Source organism: Dipodomys ordii, unplaced genomic scaffold (assembly GCF_000151885.1).
Source record: "Dipodomys ordii isolate 6190 unplaced genomic scaffold, Dord_2.0 Scaffold46, whole genome shotgun sequence".
Classification (NCBI taxonomy): domain Eukaryota; kingdom Metazoa; phylum Chordata; class Mammalia; order Rodentia; family Heteromyidae; genus Dipodomys; species Dipodomys ordii.
In genome coordinates this window covers 1,813,575-1,835,050 of record NW_012267262.1, presented here as the reverse complement: position 1 = coordinate 1,835,050, position 21,476 = coordinate 1,813,575, and the positions used below count along the sequence as shown (strand labels likewise).

General features: G+C 36.2%; 1 protein-coding gene across 1 annotated transcript in view; it reads right to left on the bottom strand.

Annotated features, from left to right (window-relative positions):
* Window positions 1-21,476, bottom strand: part of Prmt3 (protein arginine methyltransferase 3) — a 114,443-nt gene that overhangs the window by 72,728 nt on the left and 20,239 nt on the right. The window contains exons 8-9 of the mRNA XM_013019647.1: window positions 18,579-18,700; window positions 8,927-9,026 (exon numbers count right to left, since the gene is read on the bottom strand). Of these exons, the coding sequence (XP_012875101.1) occupies window positions 8,927-9,026; window positions 18,579-18,700 (222 nt within the window). The remainder of the gene's footprint in view (window positions 1-8,926; window positions 9,027-18,578; window positions 18,701-21,476) is intronic.

Here is a 21,476-nt window from a genome sequence, read left to right as displayed (position 1 = left end):
CTGAACTCTGGGCCTGGGCGCTGTCCCTCAGCTCTTCAGCTCAAGGCTAGCACTCTACCACTTAAGCCACAGCGCCACTTCCGGCTTTTTTTCTTATGTGGTGCTTAGGAATCAAACCCAGGGCCTCGAGCATGCAAGGCAAGTGCTCTACCACTGAGCCACCTTCCCAGCCCCATATGGCCTTGTTTGTGATCATTTGGGTAAATGACTAAAAGTGAGATTGCTGGGTCATAGGGAAGCTCTATGTGGAGTCTTTTGAGGAACCTCCATACTTCTTTCCAAAGTGGCTGTACAAGTTTACACTCCCCAAAACAATACAGTAGTGTTCCCTTTTTGCCAAATCAAAAGAATAAGAATAAAAATAAAAATAAAGTGATCTGAATTCCAATCGAAAAAAATATTAAGGCTTCATAAAGGAGAGACTAGGGAATATTTAAGGGCATAGACAAGAATAAAAATAAAGGTTATAAAGTTGGAATAATTATGCCTAAGGGCCTAAGCTTAATTACATTTTTGTTTTCTTTACTTTGATTCAGACTGTGTCTATGAAAAAATACCTTCATGAACTGCAAACTTCCTTTGTTGCTTAAGTACTACAAGTATCTCCTGTTAACATTTATATACTAGAAAAATATTACTGTACTATAAAATATGTATTTTATATTTTACTTAAAAGTATTAGGTATTAGCAATATTGCCTAAAAATTATTTATAGAGTAGCAAACAAAATTTAACTTGTAATACACCAATAATTTAAGTGAATTATAATAAAAATGCAAAAATCAAAGGCAAGTTTAAATCTGGAAAATTTGGTCAAGGAATGGCTTAGCAGTAACTACCAAGCATTCATGAGGCCCTATGTTCTATTCCTTGGTAGCACATAAACACAAAAAATAAATAACTTTTTTTTTTTAAGTCTGCAAAATTCAGGCTGGGAATGTGGCTTAGTTGTAGAGTACTTGCCTAGCAGGTATGAAGTCCTGGGTTTGATTCCTTAGTACTACATAAACAGAAAAAGCCAGAAGTGGTGCGGTGGCTCAAGTGGTAGACTACCAGTCTTGAGCAAAAGCTCAGAGACAGTGTCCAGGCCCTGAATTCAAGCCCCAGGACTGGTTAAAAAAAAAAAAATCTTGGGGCTGGGAAGGTAGCTCAGTGGTAGAACGCTTGCTTTGCAGGCTTGAGGCCCTGGGTTTGATTCCTCAGCAACACATAAGCAAAAAGAAAAAAGCCGGAAATGGCGCTGTGGCTCAAGTGGTAGAGCGCTAGTCTTGAGCTGAAGAGCTGAGGGACAGCGCCCAGACCCAGAGTTCAGGCCCCACAACTGGAAAAAAACAAAAAAAAAAAAAAACCAAAAAAAAAAAAAAAGTACAAATAATCACAAAATAATTATAAAAAGATTTATAAACAGAGAGCAAGAGTGTTTTTTTTTTAAAGAGAATCCATTACAGATGTGCTCAAGTTACAATGGCACTATACCCAATAGTCTCTATTACTCCTCACCTATCCATCATCATAGCTCAGCAACATAGTGCACTGGATAGAGACAGCTGTTTCCCTCTGTGCTGACATGGCTGACCAGGAGCTGCAGCTCACTGCAGTGACTTTAACACAACATTTTGCTAGCCTAAGGAAAGAACAAACTGCAAAATTTGAAGTAGGGTTTCTACAGAACAGATCTTGGCTTTTACAGTGTTGTGACCACAAAATATCTAAAGTTGAGCCATCTTAAGTTTCAGATCATCTGTATAATATATTTAAGAAGCCTACTTTAAACATAGAAACAGAGGTGTAAAGGGTTGGAGACGTTCAGATACACAGTCTGTATCTAGCAAGCACAATGCCCTGGATTCAATCCCCAGTATTGGAAAAAGAAAAAGGGAAAGGGTAGAATTTGTGTAACAGTTGAATACAAACAATGAAAAGCTACAGTGATTCTAAGTAGATTAAAAAGCCAAAACATTATCAGAGACAAAGACCACCCCTTCATAATGATAAAAAAAAAAGCTATCATTCATCAAGAAGACACAATAAAACTAATGTGTAATCACACAAAAATACCCGAAGGAAAACTTGACATTAGTGAAAAGAGAAATGAATAATAGGTAGCAATTCACTGTTACTGTTTCAGAAATTCAAAGAACTAATATGTTTAAAATAAATAAGGATTTAAAAGACTTGAATTATATAATCAACCATTTTAATCCAAATGACAGTTAGGTAAGACTTAATTAAGCAATAACAATTAATTCATTTTAAACCAATGTAGAACATTCATCATGGCAGACCATGTGCTGGGAAATATGAACAAGTTTAAAAGAATGATAGCAGATAATAGATACTCTCTTATCACAACTAACTCAAGTAGAAGGTATCTTAAAAATTTCCTAACACTTGGAAATTAAATAATGTACTTCTAAATAACCCATGGATCGAAGTAGAAATAACAATGGTAATATTTTAAACAAGCTAAATTTGGGGATGCAGGTACTGCAGCTATTAGAGTGGTATTTATAGTTTTATAAGTGATGCAATAGAGCAATATGTAGAGTTTGTCTACTCTGCACTAAATGTATAGGTGGGAATTATATGTGTCCTACTAAGAATAAAGGTGTCCACCACACAGTCAGTATTTGTTAAAGTGAGTATGCCGGATGCCAAGGGGTAAAGACACACATATATATTTACAATCAATTAAAATATTTCAGGAAAAATACTAGGAACTAGTAACAGATTTTACTAGAAAACTAGGATGAATCCTAAGTATAGGATAACATTTTTAGCATTTCTATATTAGGACACATTCAAAAGATGATTAAATTTTACAAAGTGACATATGTATTACAGCAGTTCCTACTTAACTATAATTTTATGTGATTGTCAGATTACATGAAAGAAAAACTACTAATGTCAAAACTACTGTTAATGAGGTACCTACTATGTGCCTGCTGTTGTCCTGAACAACTAAGTTCCTTTTCTCTCATCTTATCCCTTCCCCTCCCCCCAATTTTCATTATTGAGTACTGTAGATTGACTAAGGTAAGATCTCCCATCCTCTACACACTCTTCTGAGAAACTTTTATTAAGTCTTTTCCCACTAGATGGCACTCTTGATTTAATATAAAACTGATCGTCAAATAGGCCCATTTCCCCAAAGTGGCAAACAATCTAATAAGCAAGTCTAACAAGGAAAAAATGAGTCATCTAAACATCTTTCCAAAAGCCAATGCAGATCTTCCTCCAGATATAGGATAGCTTACAAGGTTAAAGAAAAGATGTATGTGTTTTTAAAGAAATATTCTCAATCACCCAAACTGGTTTAAAAAGAAAAAAACGTAACTATAACCAGATACTCTACTCTCAATTACAACTTAAGTATGAGTGGGCAGGTTTTTAAATTATATTTTCTTATTGTAAAGATGCTGTACAGAGGAGTTACAGTTACATGAGTAAGGTAATCAGTATATTTCCTAGTGAGCATTGTTACCCTCTCCTTTGTTTTTCCCCAGCCATCCCTCCCCTCCCCACTTCCCTAACTCCTCCTTCCCCAAGTTGTAAAGATCGTTTTTAAGGTAGTGTCTTGTACATGTCATTGTATCAATGGATCAGTCGGTATCCTTGTTTCATTATTTCCCTTCCCCCTCCCCAAATTAGAAAAATGTATATACAAGATGAAGGGTACCAGAATCAAATACAGTGAAAACAGGGGTTATACCATGGGGGAAGAATATACAAAAGAAACAAAAGAAATCACATAGTACATTGTAAGTACATTAAAAGCAACAGCAACAAAGATAAAAAACCTCTTGTGTCTCTATCTTGGGGTTCATTTAGCATAGCACCATCTTATATGGTCAATATGCATAGCTTTTGACCTTTTCAACTTGTCTGGTAAGATTATCCTAGACGTATACTAATTATTGCAAATAAGGGAAACCATGGGACCTATGTTTCTTTGAATCTGGCTTACTTCACTCAGTATAATTATTTCCAAGTCTTTCCATTTCCTAACAAATGGGGTGGTGTCATTCTTCCTGATGGAGGCATAGAATTTCATATATACATATATGTATGTATATATATATATATATACATATATATATATATATCATATTTTCTTGATCCACTCATCTACTGAGAATCATCTGGGTTGGTTCCATATCTTAGCTACAGTGAATAATGCTGCGATAAACATAGGTGTGCTGATAGCTTTAATATGGCCTTGTTTGTTTGTTTGTTTTGTTTTTTTGGGGGGGGGTCCGGTCGTGGGGCCTGAACTCTGGGCCTGGGCGCTGTCCCTCAGCTCTTCAGCTCAAGGCTAGCACTCTACCACTTAAGCCACAGCGCCACTTCCGGCTTTTTTTCTTATGTGGTGCTTAGGAATCAAACCCAGGGCCTCGAGCATGCAAGGCAAGTGCTCTACCACTGAGCCACCTTCCCAGCCCCATATGGCCTTGTTTGTGATCATTTGGGTAAATGACTAAAAGTGAGATTGCTGGGTCATAGGGAAGCTCTATGTGGAGTCTTTTGAGGAACCTCCATACTTCTTTCCAAAGTGGCTGTACAAGTTTACACTCCCCAAAACAATACAGTAGTGTTCCCTTTTTGCCAAATCAAAAGAATAAGAATAAAAATAAAAATAAAGTGATCTGAATTCCAATCGAAAAAAATATTAAGGCTTCATAAAGGAGAGACTAGGGAATATTTAAGGGCATAGACAAGAATAAAAATAAAGGTTATAAAGTTGGAATAATTATGCCTAAGGGCCTAAGCTTAATTACATTTTTGTTTTCTTTACTTTGATTCAGACTGTGTCTATGAAAAAATACCTTCATGAACTGCAAACTTCCTTTGTTGCTTAAGTACTACAAGTATCTCCTGTTAACATTTATATACTAGAAAAATATTACTGTACTATAAAATATGTATTTTATATTTTACTTAAAAGTATTAGGTATTAGCAATATTGCCTAAAAATTATTTATAGAGTAGCAAACAAAATTTAACTTGTAATACACCAATAATTTAAGTGAATTATAATAAAAATGCAAAAATCAAAGGCAAGTTTAAATCTGGAAAATTTGGTCAAGGAATGGCTTAGCAGTAACTACCAAGCATTCATGAGGCCCTATGTTCTATTCCTTGGTAGCACATAAACACAAAAAATAAATAACTTTTTTTTTTTAAGTCTGCAAAATTCAGGCTGGGAATGTGGCTTAGTTGTAGAGTACTTGCCTAGCAGGTATGAAGTCCTGGGTTTGATTCCTTAGTACTACATAAACAGAAAAAGCCAGAAGTGGTGCGGTGGCTCAAGTGGTAGACTACCAGTCTTGAGCAAAAGCTCAGAGACAGTGTCCAGGCCCTGAATTCAAGCCCCAGGACTGGTTAAAAAAAAAAAAATCTTGGGGCTGGGAAGGTAGCTCAGTGGTAGAACGCTTGCTTTGCAGGCTTGAGGCCCTGGGTTTGATTCCTCAGCAACACATAAGCAAAAAGAAAAAAGCCGGAAATGGCGCTGTGGCTCAAGTGGTAGAGCGCTAGTCTTGAGCTGAAGAGCTGAGGGACAGCGCCCAGACCCAGAGTTCAGGCCCCACAACTGGACCCAAAAAAAGAAAAAAAGAAAATCTGGAAAATTCATTTATCTTAAAGGCAAGTGTCAAAGGAAAATATTTTCAGAGGGAAGAAACACAAAGGTTCAATGCCCATGGGCATCTAATCTTATAAAATAACATTTATCATTTTTTTAAAAAAAGACAAAGTGATAATTTACTAACAGAAATGATCTTGCATTCTAAAATTACATATTGTCTAGGAAATTTAAAAGAAAAGCAAAATTTGTGAAGAGCTACCGACACAAAAACCTACCTAGATTAAAGCTTGTAATAGTGGGCCACAGTAGAAAGTAACAGATGGAGGTCTGTAATATGTGATATCTACATTGGTATACTTGTTTATAAGCCCATATTAAACACCTATTTCATAGTGGATATTACTATTTTGTCCCTTTTTGTTGAAATACTTTTCAAAGGGGAAAACGTCTTTTAACTAGATTTCTGAATCTGCAATGAACTGTACAAACAAGCACACAAACACTTTCAAAGACACAAGATTCTACATTTTAACTAAAAAAAAAAACAAACAAGAAAAAAACAATTACTCAGGAAGCTGGGATTTGAGGATCGCAGTTCAAAGCCAGCCCAGGCAGGAATGACCATAAGACTCTTATCTCCAATTAACGACCAGAAAACTGGAAGTGGTGCTGTGGCTCAAGCGTTCACCTTGAGCTGAAGAGCTCAGGGATAGAGCCCAGGCCCAGAGATCAAGACCCACCACCAAGAAACAAAAAAACCTGTTCATAATGCTAGCAACTGGTGGCTCAGGCTTATCTATATTGCTAGCTACCCAGGACAATCATGTTTTGAAGCTAGTCCATGCAGACAAATTCAAAAGATTCTCATCTCAAATTAATGAACAAGACACTGGAACTGGAAGTATGGCTAATGTGGTAGAGTGATTTTTTTCAGTGAGAGAGAAAAATAAAAGCAAGAGCAGAAGGACCTGAGCTCAAGCCCCAGTAATGTCCAAAAACAGAAAGAAAGAAAGAGAAAGTGTGGGGAAGGGGGAGATGGAATAAATAAATAAATAAATGTTGGATTTGTTGAGACTAAATTCATACCTTATCTGATTCAAAAGAAAAATCAAGGTACTTTCATAAACTATTATTTAAGAAGAATGATACTGGAACTAAGAATTATTAAAGGCAATTCTAACTTTTAAAAAAATCACAGAGAAAGGGAAACTCTTAAATACTTTTTTAAGAATTTAAATAAGCAAGCCAGGAGTCGGTGGCTCACGCCTGTAATCCTAGCTACTCAGGAGGCTGAGATCTGAGGATCACGGTTCAGAGCCAGTCTGGGCAGGAACGTTCTTGAGATTCTTATCTCCAATAAACTGCTAGAAAACCAGAAGTGGTGCTGTGGCTCAAGCGGTAGAGCGCTTGCCTTGAGCTGAAGAGCACAAGGACAGTGCCCAAGCCCAGAGTTCAAGCCCAACGACCGACAAAAAAAAAGAATTTAAATAAGCAATTACAATGATAGAAAACTAAAAATCTAAAAAACAGGCCAGGTACTGGTGGTTCATGCTTTTAATCATAACAATTCCGACTGAGATCTAAGTATTATGGTTTGAAGCTAAACTAGCCAGGTAAGAGTCTATGAGACTCTTGCTCCAATTTATCACCAAAAGGCCAGAAGTAGAAATGTGGCTCAATTGGTAGTGTTAGCCTTGAGCAAAAAAGCTCAGGGACAGTGCTCAGGTACTGAGTTCAAGGAAACACACACACACACACACACACACACATTGCTATATATAAAACTTCCTTATGCTATGATCCAGCTATACCACTAGTAGGTATATATCCAAAGGAAATGAAATCAGTCTGTCAAAGAGACATTTGCACTCCACTTTTACTATATAACACTTCACAACTGCTAAGGTAAGAAGTGTCCATCAGAAGATGAATAAAGAAAATGTGTTGTAAGTACTCAGTATATTATTCAGACACCCATGCACACACACTCTCTCTCTCTCTCTCTCTCACACCACACACACACACACACACACACACACTCACACACATAAGAATGAAACCATCATCTGTAACAATGGGATGGAATGGAAGAATATTATGTTAAGTGAAATGAGCCAGGCACAGAAGGTCAAACATTGCATCAACTAACTCATATGCGAGCTAAAATAAATGCTGATTCATGGAAATAAAGTAGAATAGTGATCGTTAGAGGATAGAAAGAACAGGGAGAAGGGAGACAGAAGGAAGGTTGATAAGGGATACAAAAATAGAGTTGAATAGAAGGAATAAAAGCACTAATGTTCTGTAGCACAATAGGGTAATTATAGTTCATAACAATGTGTAATACAATCTACAAGCAACTACAAGAAAGGCATTCTAAGGTTCCCAACGTAAGAAAATTATGAACAATTGAGATGAAAATGCTAATTACTTTTACTTGATTATTTTACAGCATATATGTACCATATTATCATATTTTATCTTATAGATACATACAATGGTAAACAAAATACAAAGCAAGAAGGATAATGCATTTTTCATGTATGAAAGCTTAACTACCAACAGCAATAACTATCAATGGCTCCACACTGACATGAACTACTATATTAAATTTGAAACTTTAAAAAATATTCCCTAAAATTCCTAACTAAATAAAATTGTTATTCTATTCACTCAAAAATGAGAGTAAATTGTAAAGCAAAACTCAAACACAAATTTTAAAATAAACTTTGCATATGGTAGGAAATCTTTGTCTACTGGAAATATTAGCTTATCTTCATCAAAAGATCCTATTAATAAACCACACCGAATTGGTAAATACCATTCATGAATTCTAATGTATGCATGCTTTAAAATATTGTGCTTTGACTCAGGTGACAACAGCAATCTGTAAAGCTATTGAACATAGTTTAATATTATTATTTTAATAGTACCAATACATTCTGTTTTATGTGAAAAGAGACACTGTTTACACAGCCTAATGATCCACAGACATTCAGCTTGATAATAATATCAGAAACATTGTTAGTTTTAACATGTCCTTATTAGTCCTTGCGAACATTCAGGTCTCCCCAAGTTCACAAAGTAGAAAAATAATTCCTTGTTAAGATTTTAAAGGTGAAAGTATAACTTGGTATTTTTTAAAAAGATGAATAACCAATAAATTAATGTCATTTTAAAATAAACTACTGTGGAAGATTGTTGCTATTTTTAAAATGCTGCCACCACGCTGCCATTTATCAAACATAATTAAATGCGGAAAAACTGCTACAATATTCATTGTTTTTCTTTTTCTTTTAATAATGGAAGCAGGTGTTTTGGGTTTTTTTTGTTAACACTTACCATCCACTCGGATATAATAACATCCACTTTATCTACAGGAAGATGAACTTCTTCAATCTTGCCTTTAATTAGTGTAATAGTATCTTCAAGTTTATTTAGTCTGAAAATTATCATAATGAGTGGGATTAGTATGAGAAGCAGATTCTGAAAGCTAATTAAATTACATAATTCTTTTACCAAGTGCTCATACTGTCCTGTGGAGTAAGTTTGTTGCAAGTTTACTTATTTCTTGAGTATTACTATTGTTATAACCATGAATGCCCCCAAATGTTTCTGGTTAATATGGCAATACACTCACTGAGTAATAAAAATGTCAGCCTAAAAGAAATCTGACCGTTTTCAAGAAAACATGTATTATATAATAAAATTACTAGGTCTTGAAAAGAAATACTTTAAAGGAGGGATGGAAACAGATTAGCATGAGTACAAAAGTATGAATTAAAGGAATTGACACATTAAAGGCCTGAGCCTTCATTTTAATGCCCCAATTCCATCTCAGTGCTTGTCAGCTACTGAATCTTCACCAAACCTGTGCTTGCTAAGCCATTGTGCTTATGTTTACACCCTGCTAGGGGATCAAATATATTATTTTGAATAAGAATAGTTTTGCTTCTGCATTTGCTTTTTTATTTTTGCTGCATTATAAACCATGTATTTATTATTTATTAGTGTACATTGGTTTTACAAAGGTGGTTTCATTGTGAAATTTCCACATATACGTATAATATACTCCAATTGACCTCTTCTCCCTTCTTAAAATAATTTTCCTATTTTATTTTCATACATGCAACTAACTAGTTGACCATAGTCTCACCCTCATTCACCCCCTTGAGCTAACAACTTAACCCCCTTCCACTAGTACCCAGCCCCTTCCACAGAGCCTGTTATAGTTTCCTTTTTTTTGAGGGGGGGGGAATGCCAGTCCTGGGGCTTGAATTCAGGCCTGGGCACTGTCCCTGAGCTTCTTTTGTTCAAGAATAATACTGTATCATTGAGTAACAGCTCTACTTCCAGCTTTTTGGGTGATTAATTCGTGATAAGAACCTCACAGACTTTCCTGCCCAGGCTGGCTTCAATTTGAACCTCAATCCTCAGATCTCAGCCTCCTGAGTAGTAGTAGCTAGGCAAGATCCACCAGTGTCAAGCTTTTCTTTTCTTTCTTTTTTCTTTTTAGTTCTTGTTTGTTTTGGTTTTAGAGTTTTTTTTTGTTTTTTACTATTTTTTAATTGTACCAAGAGGTTTTACCATGGTATTTCAGATCAGTCATTTTCAATTTATATACTTTTTTTTGTATCACCTTGCTGCACTAGCTACAATTCTGCAATAGAGGAGGTGATGCTGACATGCCTATCTTGTTCTTGAACTTAAAGAGAATGCTTTAGTGGTTCCTCAGGATGCTAGATGTAAACAGAGGGGATGAATTTGATGGCAGCTGTAGGGTTGGTTTTTTGTTTTGTTTTGTTTTTTGGTGGGTCATGGGGCCTGAACTCTGAGCCTAGGCACTGTTCCTCAGCTCTTCAGCTCAAGGTTAGCGCTCTACCACTTGAGCCACAGCACCACTTCTGGCTTTTTCTGCTTATGCGGTGCTGAGGAATGAAACCCAGGGCCTCATGCATGCAAGACAAGCACTCTACCACTGAGCTATCTTCCCAGCCCTGTAAGTTTTATTTTTGTAGGTGTAATGTATTAGAACATCGCTTTCTACTTTAATACAATCTTGCTCCTTTCTTTCTTCTCTTGCTCCTCTCTGTGTCTCTCCAATTCTTTGCTAATCTTACACTTTTGAGATTGGGTCTCAGTATATAGTTCAGACTGGATGTGAACTTGCTATGTAAGCCGAGGTTGGCCTTGAGCTCAATTCTCCTGCCTCCACCCTAAGTACTGGTGTTACAGTCATGCCCCATGGAAGCCAACTGCTAAGAATTTTGAATATATACTGAATGAACAATGAAATTTTATCATTTTTCTGCGTCTATTACAATGATCTCAAATGATTTTTCTGGTTGATTTTCTCATGTTTAACTGTGCTTTATTGGAAAAGACTCTACCTTCCATAATATTACCTAATGCAGTTTTGTATTTTACTATTTTTGGTGCTAGGGAAGAAACCTCAAGGCCGTTGGCATGCTAAGAACACTCTCCTACTAACTTGCTTCTCTAGCCCCGGTTCCTAAAATTTTAATTAGGATTCTTTTATATGCCTATGTTCCTGCATTAGTGACCTGTGGGTTTTTTTTCTGTTCTATTGCCAGTGTTGGTTTCAAGGTTAATATTAGTTACACACACACACACACGATTTGTTTTTGACAAAGATAACCTCCAAGTAGACAGGAAAAGAACTGTCTTTGTCCTAAGTCTTTAGGATCAAATGGGTGAAAGAGATGAGCAAGAACTGCTATTTCATCTCATAAACACAAATCACTGCCTAGTACAGATCTAAATGTAAAGGCACAATTACAAAGTGTTTACATAATATACCCCCCTCCCAAGCCCTATTTAGATTGCTATTTCTTATTCAACCCCTGAGTAATAACAATTATAAATAAGAATGCTGGTAAATAAGATATGAGAATTTCAGTTCATAAAAGTTATGAAAAGAGCCGGGCACCAGTGGCTCACACCTGTAATCCTAGCTACTCAGGAGGCTGAGATCTGAGGATCGCGGTTCAAAGCCAGCCAGGGCAGGAAAGTCCATGAGACTCTTATCTCCAATAAACCACTAGAAAACCAGAAGTGGCATGTGGCTCAAGCGGTAGAGCAGTCACCATGAGCTGAAAAGCGCAGGGACAGTGCCCAAGCCCAGAGTTCAAGTCCTACGATTGACCAAAAAAAAGTTATGAAAAGAGGTAAAAGTGAGAGGTGGAACATTTGAATTACATAAAACCTATAAAGAGCTCAAGGTCAAAATTCTACTAATAAGGAAAAAGAACACATAAGAAACCCAAAGACATAAGCAAATATTTCAGTAAAGAAAATGTCCAATAACCACACAAAATAGTGCTTAAGTCCCCTACCCATGACAGAAACAAACAAAAAAGCACTGCTATATAAGCAATTTGAAAATCTTTTAAAAGCACAATCTCGAACCTGTTAACATACTACTAATATGAATGTAAACTGATATAAACACTTTGGAAAATAGACTGGCAATGTCAAAAAAATCTTGAGGATATATACATCTTGAAGACTTCTTTTCTACTTGTAAGTATACCCTGCAGGTACACTACAATATGTGTGCAAAATGTCTGCAACGCAACAGAACTGTTCATAGAAGCCCATCTGATTGAGAAATAGCTGAGGACTGGATAGGATTTTGAAGTTGTGGAAAATCTCTTATCTTCGATATGGTGACTATATGTTTAATTTTGTTTGCTATTTGTGCATTCTTGAATATATTAATGTTAATTCAGTTTTTGTACTTTTTCCATATGCCACACTTTATAAAAAAAACTTGAAAAAAATGCATATATCTGAGTTTTTAAAAAGGTAAGCAATAAGCTAGGTGCTGATGGCTCACGCCTGTAATCCTAACTACTCAGGAGGCTGAGATCTGAGGATCACAGTTCAAAGCCAGCCCAGGCAGGAAAGTCTGTGAAACTCTTATTTCCAATTAACCACCAGAAAGCTGGAAGTGGCACCTGTAGTTAAAGTGGTAGAATGATAGCCTTGAGCTGAAGAGCTCAGAGATAGTGCCCTGGCCCAGAGTTCAAGCCCCATGACTGACCAAAAAAAAAAAGCAGTAAGATTCTTTCTGATGAAATTACTATGGCTGCCTATCTTTTATTGAAATGCTTATCAGGCTTTAACAATTATAAGCGCTTTGATAAAAACAAAAGGCAGGCTTTTAAAAAGAACAAAATGTCCCCATTGCTAAAATATCTTTAGAATGTCTGTGCAGAAACAAGATCTATGTTCTGAAAATGGCCATCTGCTTAGGCTGTTTATTGTCTGCTACAAGTCATAATCCTATTTGCATCAGTAATTACTTGTTGTTCAAATACGAATATAACAGGGAAGATTATGATTTCGGGGAATACACAGGAAAAAAAGACAAAGCATCATAATTCCTAGTAATTTGTATTAAAATACTTTGACATAGATAGCATCCACACAGATAACCTCTTTCATAAGGCTGTTAATCTTGTCACCTGATTTCCCATTCATTTAAAAAAAAAACCAGACTAGATTTTTACTTTGTTTTCTCAAATGGCTACTCCCTTAATCTCACTTCAAGGATAAAAGCATTCAAAGTGAATCCTATCTTTGGCAACACCTGTTAAAAATCTAGTGTACCTTTAATTTGCAGAAATATTTCATTATAATAAAAAGCTTTTTTTTTGTTATTTTTTTTTACATTTTTTTTTTAGGGTGAGGGTTAGAGTGAGTGTTAGGGTTAGGTTTAGGGTTAGTGTGAGGGTGAGGTTTAGGGTTAGGGTTAGGATTAGGGTGAGGTTTAGGGTTAGTGTGAGGGTGAGGTTTAGGGTTAGGTTTAGGGTGAGGTTTAGGGTTAGGGTCAATAAAAAGCTTATTTTAAGCAATTCTCTTGACAAAACAAATAAATACAATGATCAACTTAGTTTCTAAGTAGAAATTAGTTTACTTAGTTTTCTGATAGAAATAACAAAGACTTCCCTATCTTACTTCCTATTTTAAGAGTAGCAACATATCTTCTACTTTATTCATGATGAAGTGATGAATTCTCTTAGACTAGGCATACAGAAATAGAACAGTCCCTGCCCTTAAATATGATGTGAGACAGAAAGAGTATTAAAAATCATAGGGTACCACAGTATCCCATGTAGCTAAGAAAGCAACATCTGAATTTAGCCATGCAGATACCATCACAAAGATAAACAGATAGAGTAGAGGAGTGAGAAGTGGCAAAAGCTGAGTGCCAGTGGCTCACACCTGTAATCCTAGCTACTCAGGAGGTTGAGATCTGAGGATCATGGTAGGAAAGTCAGCGAGACTCTTATCTCCAACTAACCACCAGAAAACCGGAAGTGGCACTGTGACACTCAGCTCTCCTTGAGCTGAAATGCTCAGGGACAAAGCCCGGGCCCAGAGTTCAAGCACCACAAATGACCAAAAACAGAATTATGAATAACTGACTATGACTAGAACAGAGACAAAGTTGGAAAGAGTAAAAAGGTGATGCTTACTGCGTCTAGATTTTACTTAAAGACAAGACTCAGGATCTCAGAATAAGTTATTAGAACAAATCTCTAATCCACTTTGCTCAAAGTAATGTAGATAAAAGCCATGGTTGATATTCTATGGAATGTGGAAAAATAGACAACCAAACAGCATAAAGTATCATGGGAGTTCATGCAATGAGGAAATAAGTAAATAAACAGGTAGATGGGTAAATAATATTTAAAGCTAGTGATAAAACAATTCTAACAAGAACTTTTGATGACCACGATTTTAAATAGCCTATGAGACTCCAGCCTGTGATCTGAGCTGATCTAAGGATCACCATTCATAGCCAGCCTTGAAAGAAAAGTCCAAAAGACTCCTATCTCCAGTTATCCACCCAAAAAAGCTGGAAGTAAAGCTGTGAATCAAGTGATAGGGCACTAGTCTTGAGCAAATAAGCTCAGGAACAGCACATAGGCCTTGAGTTCAAGACCCAGAACAAGCATTAAAAAAGAAAGAAAGAAAAGCAAGTAGTGAGAGTGGGAAGAAATACAGGAATAGATTTTAAAATATACTAACCATATTTCACATGCTATTCAATAGGTCAAAGTCTACCTATTTCTCTCTTTTTTTGATACTCAAGCACACGGAAATGATAGTAAAATAAAAAGTGTAATAAGTGCTTTTTGTAAGATGATATCAAAGATTCTAGAAAAGAAAAAAACGTAATGAAATCACAAGAGCGAAGTTGCAAAGATCCACTGCTTAGAGCACATATCAGAGAAGATTCTATGGGAGGTGAAGCCATCTCACATAACACAGAGCTCTGGGATCCAGAGTTTCATAAATGGGACTTAACAAAGGAACTAAGAAACTACTCAAAGAATTGTATTTTGCTTCTTTTCCATCAGACAGAAAAACAACACCAGTTACCTTTATTTTTTTTTTTTTTGGGCCCAGTAGTGGGGCCTGAACTCTGGGCCTGGGCGCTGTCCCTCAGCTCTTCAGCTCAAGGCTAGCACTCTACCACTTGAGCCACAGCGCCACTTCCGGCTTTTTTCTTTTTGCTTATATGGTACTGAGGAATGGAACCCAGGGCCTTGAGCATGCAAGGCAAGTGCTCTACCACTGAGCCACCTTCCCAGCCCCACCAGTTACCTTTATTAAAGGATCTAGTATTCCATTCATAATTGCAAACAAAAAAGCAAAGGTCTTTAATTAACAGAGGCATGAAACACCATATTACCAGGCAACTAAAACAAAACAAAAACAAAAAACAGGGCTGAGATGTGGACCTAAAACAACTCTATTCATGCTGGTCTCCTCCCAAGTGTGTGTCACTTGTAATGTGTGGTATTAAACTGAGGCCATTACTATTTCGAATGAGCAGTAATTCATCTTCTAATATGGAAGAGTGATGAAAGATCATCTGTATTCTAGCAGAGACAACAGATTTTCAGGCCTGGTGATGATGACTCAATTGGCTTTCAACATGTGATGTCCTAGGTGTTGAAAAAGATACTAAGAAAGCTCTTATCCTAGAATCTAGAGGATACTTACATAAATAATATAGCAGATCTAAACATCCTCTAGACTTTTTTTTTTTTTTTTGTGGTGCTGGGGATCAAACATATGGGTTGGCACATGCTAGCAAGTATGCTACACCCCCAGACCCACTCAGGCCATTCTCAGTATTTCCTTTCTAGTTTTCTGTACACAGGTAAAACAAGATTCCATCTTTACTGTCACAATGAAACTATAAGTACTGAATTAAGGCAGTATGATGGATCAGTCATCTCAGGAAAATTCTTCTGTAACATTCAAAATATTCTGAATAACAAGCTTACTCTAGGGCTGCATCAATGAGAAACCAAAGGCATCCAGAATAATGGCAAAAGCATTGCCAGAAGCTATCTCTGCTTCCCAGGAGTGAATTGAGTATATAATCATTTGGCAGAATAGCTTTGCTATCCTTAGGTAAGTTTATGTTTCTGAAGTAAACATTCATTTGGTAAAGTTCAAAATATAATAGCAAGAATAAGAAACAAGTTCTCATTCTCTCCTATATATCATTTTTTAGTTTATTTGCCCTTAGTAATATAACAGTTAAGAACAGCCAGATTTAATTTCTTAAACTGCATTATGTCAGCTTACTTTACACAACCAAAATTCCTTTCTCAGGAACATTACATCATTTTATTTTATTTTTTTAAAGTAAGGAAAGGTCACTGGAGAATGCCTTGGAAGGACATATCTTATCCCCGGTCCTTCCTTCTTTCTCTTTCTTTGCTTTCTGGTGACATGAGGTAAGGAGCTTTCCTCTATCACTTCATTCAACCATGCTATTCTGCCTTATTACAGACCAGAAATAGAAACTGAGGCACAATTATCTTTCCTCTTTGAAGTGTTTTCTCAGGAATTAATCACTATGATGATGACTGACTGAAAACATTCATTAATTGACTAAAAATTAAAAGTATACATGAGAAACAAGTTTTTTTTCTAAAAAGCTTTGACACTATATCCTCTAGTATTTATATATATGAAATTTGAGGGCTCAGAAGGTGCTCAGTGGTAGAGTGTTTGCCTCATATGCATGAGGCCCTGGGTTCGATTCCTCAGCACCACATAAGCAGAAAAAGCTGGAAGTGGTGCTATGGCTCAAGTGGTAGAGCACTCGCCTTGAGCTGAAGAGCTGAGGGACAGCGCCCAGGCCCAGAGTTCAAGCCCATGACCCACCAAAAAAAAACAAAACAAATTCGAATATAGTCTTTGTATAACCATGTTTCTAAAGCAAAAAAAAAAAAAAAAAAAATCAGTAGAAATCAAACCTTCTCTACTTCTCTAAAGTAAAATAAAACCAAACAATGTTACTGGTATACTTTTCAATTTCTTCCATAAACTAAACTAAGAACACAGGAAGTCCCATTTTACAGAAATAAAAAATGACAATTTAAAACATAAATATGGTCTATCCTAAGATAAGAAATATCTTACCATAATCTCATTATCTATTACTTCTTCTAGAATCTCTTCTTTGGGACAGTGGCACTCATATTCGTTTGTATGACCACTGCACAAGAAACTCAAAAGTGCTCTCTATAGAACCCTCAAAATGATAATGTATTCAATAGGACATCACAAAAACTAGGAAGAAAATCTTTACTAAACTGCTTATATGATAACATATTCAATAGGACATTTCAAGAACTCAGAAGAAAATGTCTACTAAATAGAATTGCATGTATTATATATTTAACTGGACTCTAAAAGAACTAGGAGGAAAACCTTCACTAAATAATAAAACTGTACATATAAATTACAACTGCAATTACTTGCTAATAATAATAATAATAAATGTTCAAACATTTGCTTTGTGTCACGCTATATGATTTGTATGAATATATATGTATATACTTATAACTTATTTCATGTTACCTTATTTCTAACCATATTAAGTAGTCATTTTCACTTGACTTTAAAACAGGTTTTCAACAGGTAAAATAAGATCTACTTCAAGTTCAAAATGCTGGTTAAATGGTAAAATGAGGACAATCCAAGCCTAACACAAACCTGTGCTTTAATCATATTATTTACCTTCCATGGTGTAGAATAAAATCTAAAAACATTAAGCATTTTTTATCATCATATTTTAAATTTGCAATATTTGAAAAGAGTTAGAACTTAAGTTTAAGTGGGAGAAACATCTAAATATTGCTACATGAAGCTTTCTATTACTTTCTCTAGAAATTATTACTAAATGTCAAATAAAAGGTGCTTTGTTAAAGAGCTAAAGAAATCTAATTCTATAAACTATTTCGAATACAGGCCTTTTAACATTAACTATAAATCAGACATTTTGGGGGATAGAATTTTTTAGGAAATAGACATTTTTAGGGGATAAACCATTCTGTTTATTTTTAGGAATTTTTTTGAATTTACATCATACATAGTACCTACAATCTATTTGCTAAAGAAAATACTACTGACATGGGGCTGGAGAGGTGGCTCAGTGGTAGAGCGCTTGCCTTGCATGCATGAGGCCCTGAGTTTGATTCCCCAGCACCACATAAGCAAAAAGAAAAAAGCCTGAAGTGGCGCTGTGGCTCAAGTGGTAGAGCGCTAGCCTTGAGCTAAAAGAGCTGAGGGACAGTGCCCAGGCCCAGAGTTCAGGCCCCATGACAGGACCCCAAAAAAAAAAAAAAAAAGAAAATACTACTGACATACTAGTTCTGTGTCAGTATTATCCTATCAAAAACTTCTTAGCTTATATGAGAACATTTATATAGTCACAATCAGAAATATAAGAAGACAATATAAAATAATTCTAGAACTGTGAATAGATTACGAATTACCATAGTTTAAACCTATCTTGTTCCCAGCTTATAATCTCATTATGCCAGAGTAGAGGTTTACCAAAAGCAAAAAATGTCTAAGTCTTCATTAGATAGCAGCTAAAGATAAGAAAACAAGTTAAATAATTGTTAGATTTAAAGCCTTAAAAATTATCTACCTTATTATATCCATCGCCTGGTAAAGAATTTCGGATTGATCAACTCCAAGAACTTTCTTTGCTCCAGCTTTAGCAGCAAACATAGACAGAATTCCAGTTCCACACCCAACATCCAAAACTACCTGATGCAAAACATGTAAATAAGGAAAATAAGCTTCAGAGATGGAAAGAAACAGGTCCAGGGTTATAGGGTTGATAAATCATAGAAACAGTATTCAAACACAGGTTAAATACATTTCTCGAGCTTCTATTTTAATATTTTAATTGAATATTTTTATGACTTTTAGCTAAGAAGACAGTGATTAAACAAACAAATTTGACAGACTCAAAGAAAGACTCAAAGATTCAAACTAACTGAATAAGGTAATGATGAAGGAAGCTTGTTTACTTTTTCTAAAAATGAAGGAAAAGTTAATTATAACTGTAAATAAAAATCAGAAGCATAAAGAGGACACCTAGCTGAGAATTTCTTCCAGGGACTGCAGAAATTAATTATGAGAGGGTGATAACTCGATTAAATGCTACCCAAGGTTAAATTAATCTGAGGATCCATATGGTCTCCACAGGAGCTTTGTGATTTCAAACAAAAAGGAAAGAGGAAAGAGGAGGGAAAAAAGGGAGGAAATTTAATTACCAACATTCTTTAAAAATTTTTTTTTTTTGTTTTGTGCCCATACTGGGGTTTTTATTTTTATTTTTTATTTTTTGTCGGCTCTTCAGCTCAAGGCGAGTGCTATACCATTTGAGCCACTGCACCACTCCTGGCTTTTTCTGCTTATGTGGTGCTGAGGAATCGAACCCAGGGCCTTATGCATGCAAGGCAAGCACTCTACCACTGAGCCACCTTCCCAGCCCTCCATACTGGGGTTTTAACTCAGGCTGGCAGTTTAATATTTGAGTTACACCTTCCAGCTTTTTGCTGGTAAATTGGAAATAAGAATTTTTGGATTTGCCTGAGTGGGCTAGCTTTAAACCATGATCTTCAGATCTTTGCCTTCTGAGTAGCAAGTATTAGATATGGGCCCACTGATGAGGGGCTAAATCTCTGCTGTTACAAAAACAAAGAGAGGAATCCTGCATCTCAGGATGCTGAGATGCAGAGGACTGCAATTCAAAGCCAGCAACTAGCAATCTATGAGATTCATCCTAACCATAAACACACACAGACATATGTTTATATACACACATACATATGATTTAGTTGACTATAATGCAGTATATAAGAAATGAATTTCCATGGAGTTAAGCTTTTTAACAATTAATAGTTTAACAAAATGAATTATCTAAAAGCTGAAATTTGATAGGAAAGAGTAAATTGAAAAGGAATACATGAACGAAAAAGGAATGGGACAAATACAGCAAAAATCTTCAATGTACATATGTGATAAAGGTAGTGGGAAATGTGAAATGAGTCAGAGAATAGATTCTAAGATGCACTGGACACGTCGAGGGACATGTTAAATTGTACTTCCTTGGACAACCTTTTTAAGTTCAGTAAAAAAAAAATTTTAAGTAGAGGAAAACTGTATTGTTTTATATTTTTTAAAAATACTAGGGGCTGGGGAGGTGGCTCAGTGGTAGAGCACTTGCCTTGCATGCCTGAGGCCCTGGGTTCGATTCCTCAGCACCACATAAACAAAAAAAAATACGAAAGGGCTGGGAAAGGTGGCTCAATGGTAGAGCGCTTGCCTTGCATGCATGAGGCCCTGGGTTCGATTCCTCAGCACCACATAAGCAAAAAGAAAAAAGCCAAGCCAGAAGTGGCACTGTGGCTCAAGTGGTAGAGTGCTAGCCTTGAGCTGAGGGACAGCGCCCAGGCCCAGAATTCAGGCCCCTGACCGGACCCCCCCCAAAAAAATGTATATATATATAAATAATTTCCTAATTTTATCTAACTGATTTGTAACAGGATAGTATCCTGTTACAGCAAAAAAAAGAGGCACAAAAAATAAAAGGCCAATTCAGACACATCCCAAAGCAATATAAAAATCAGACAGCCTCCAATTTACTCACTGCTTCACTGTCATATAAACCCCATGAGGGAATCTTAGAGAAGTACCTTTTTAAAAAAGTTTTATTGTAAAGATGATGTACAGAGAGCAGTTAGTTACATAAGATAGTAATTACATTTCTTGTCTAACTTGTTAGCCCTTCCCTCATTTTTCTCCCTCTTTCTCTCTACCCCTCTTCCCTCAACAAGAGGTACAGATCATTTCCAACATATTGTCTTGTGAGTCTCGCTGTTGCATAGGCTCCCCCTTTGTCCTTTGTCTCACCTTTCCCTAGTTCTGATAAACATATATAAAATGCCCAGGGTACCAAAATTGAATGCAGTGACAACAGGGGATAAGCCATAGGGGGGAAAACACAGAAGAAAGAGAAATCACATAGTACACTGAGAGGAACAACAGAAAAGAAAAACCTCTTGTGTCCATGTTTTGGGAGTTCATTCCACTTAGCATCATCTTACATGGTCATATGTGCACAGCTATTGAGCTATTCTGCTCAGCTGCCAAGATTATCCTAGATGTATACTAATTATTAGAAATAAGGGAGACCATGAGATCTATGTTTCTTTGGGCCTGGCTTACTTCACTTAATATGATTTTTTTCCAAGTCCTTCCATTTCCTTACAAATGGGGTGGTGTCATTCTTTCTGATGGAAGCACAGAATTCCATTGTATGTGTGTATCACATTTTCTTGATCCACTCATTACTGAGGGGCATCTGGGTTGGTTTCATATCTTAGATATGGTAAATAATGTTACAATAAACATAGTTATGCTGGTAGTTTTAGTGGAGAAGTATCTTTTAAAATAGAGGTTAGGCGGGGCGCTGGTGGCTCACGCCTATAATCCTAGCTACTCAGGAGGCTGAGATCTGAGGATCACGGTTCAA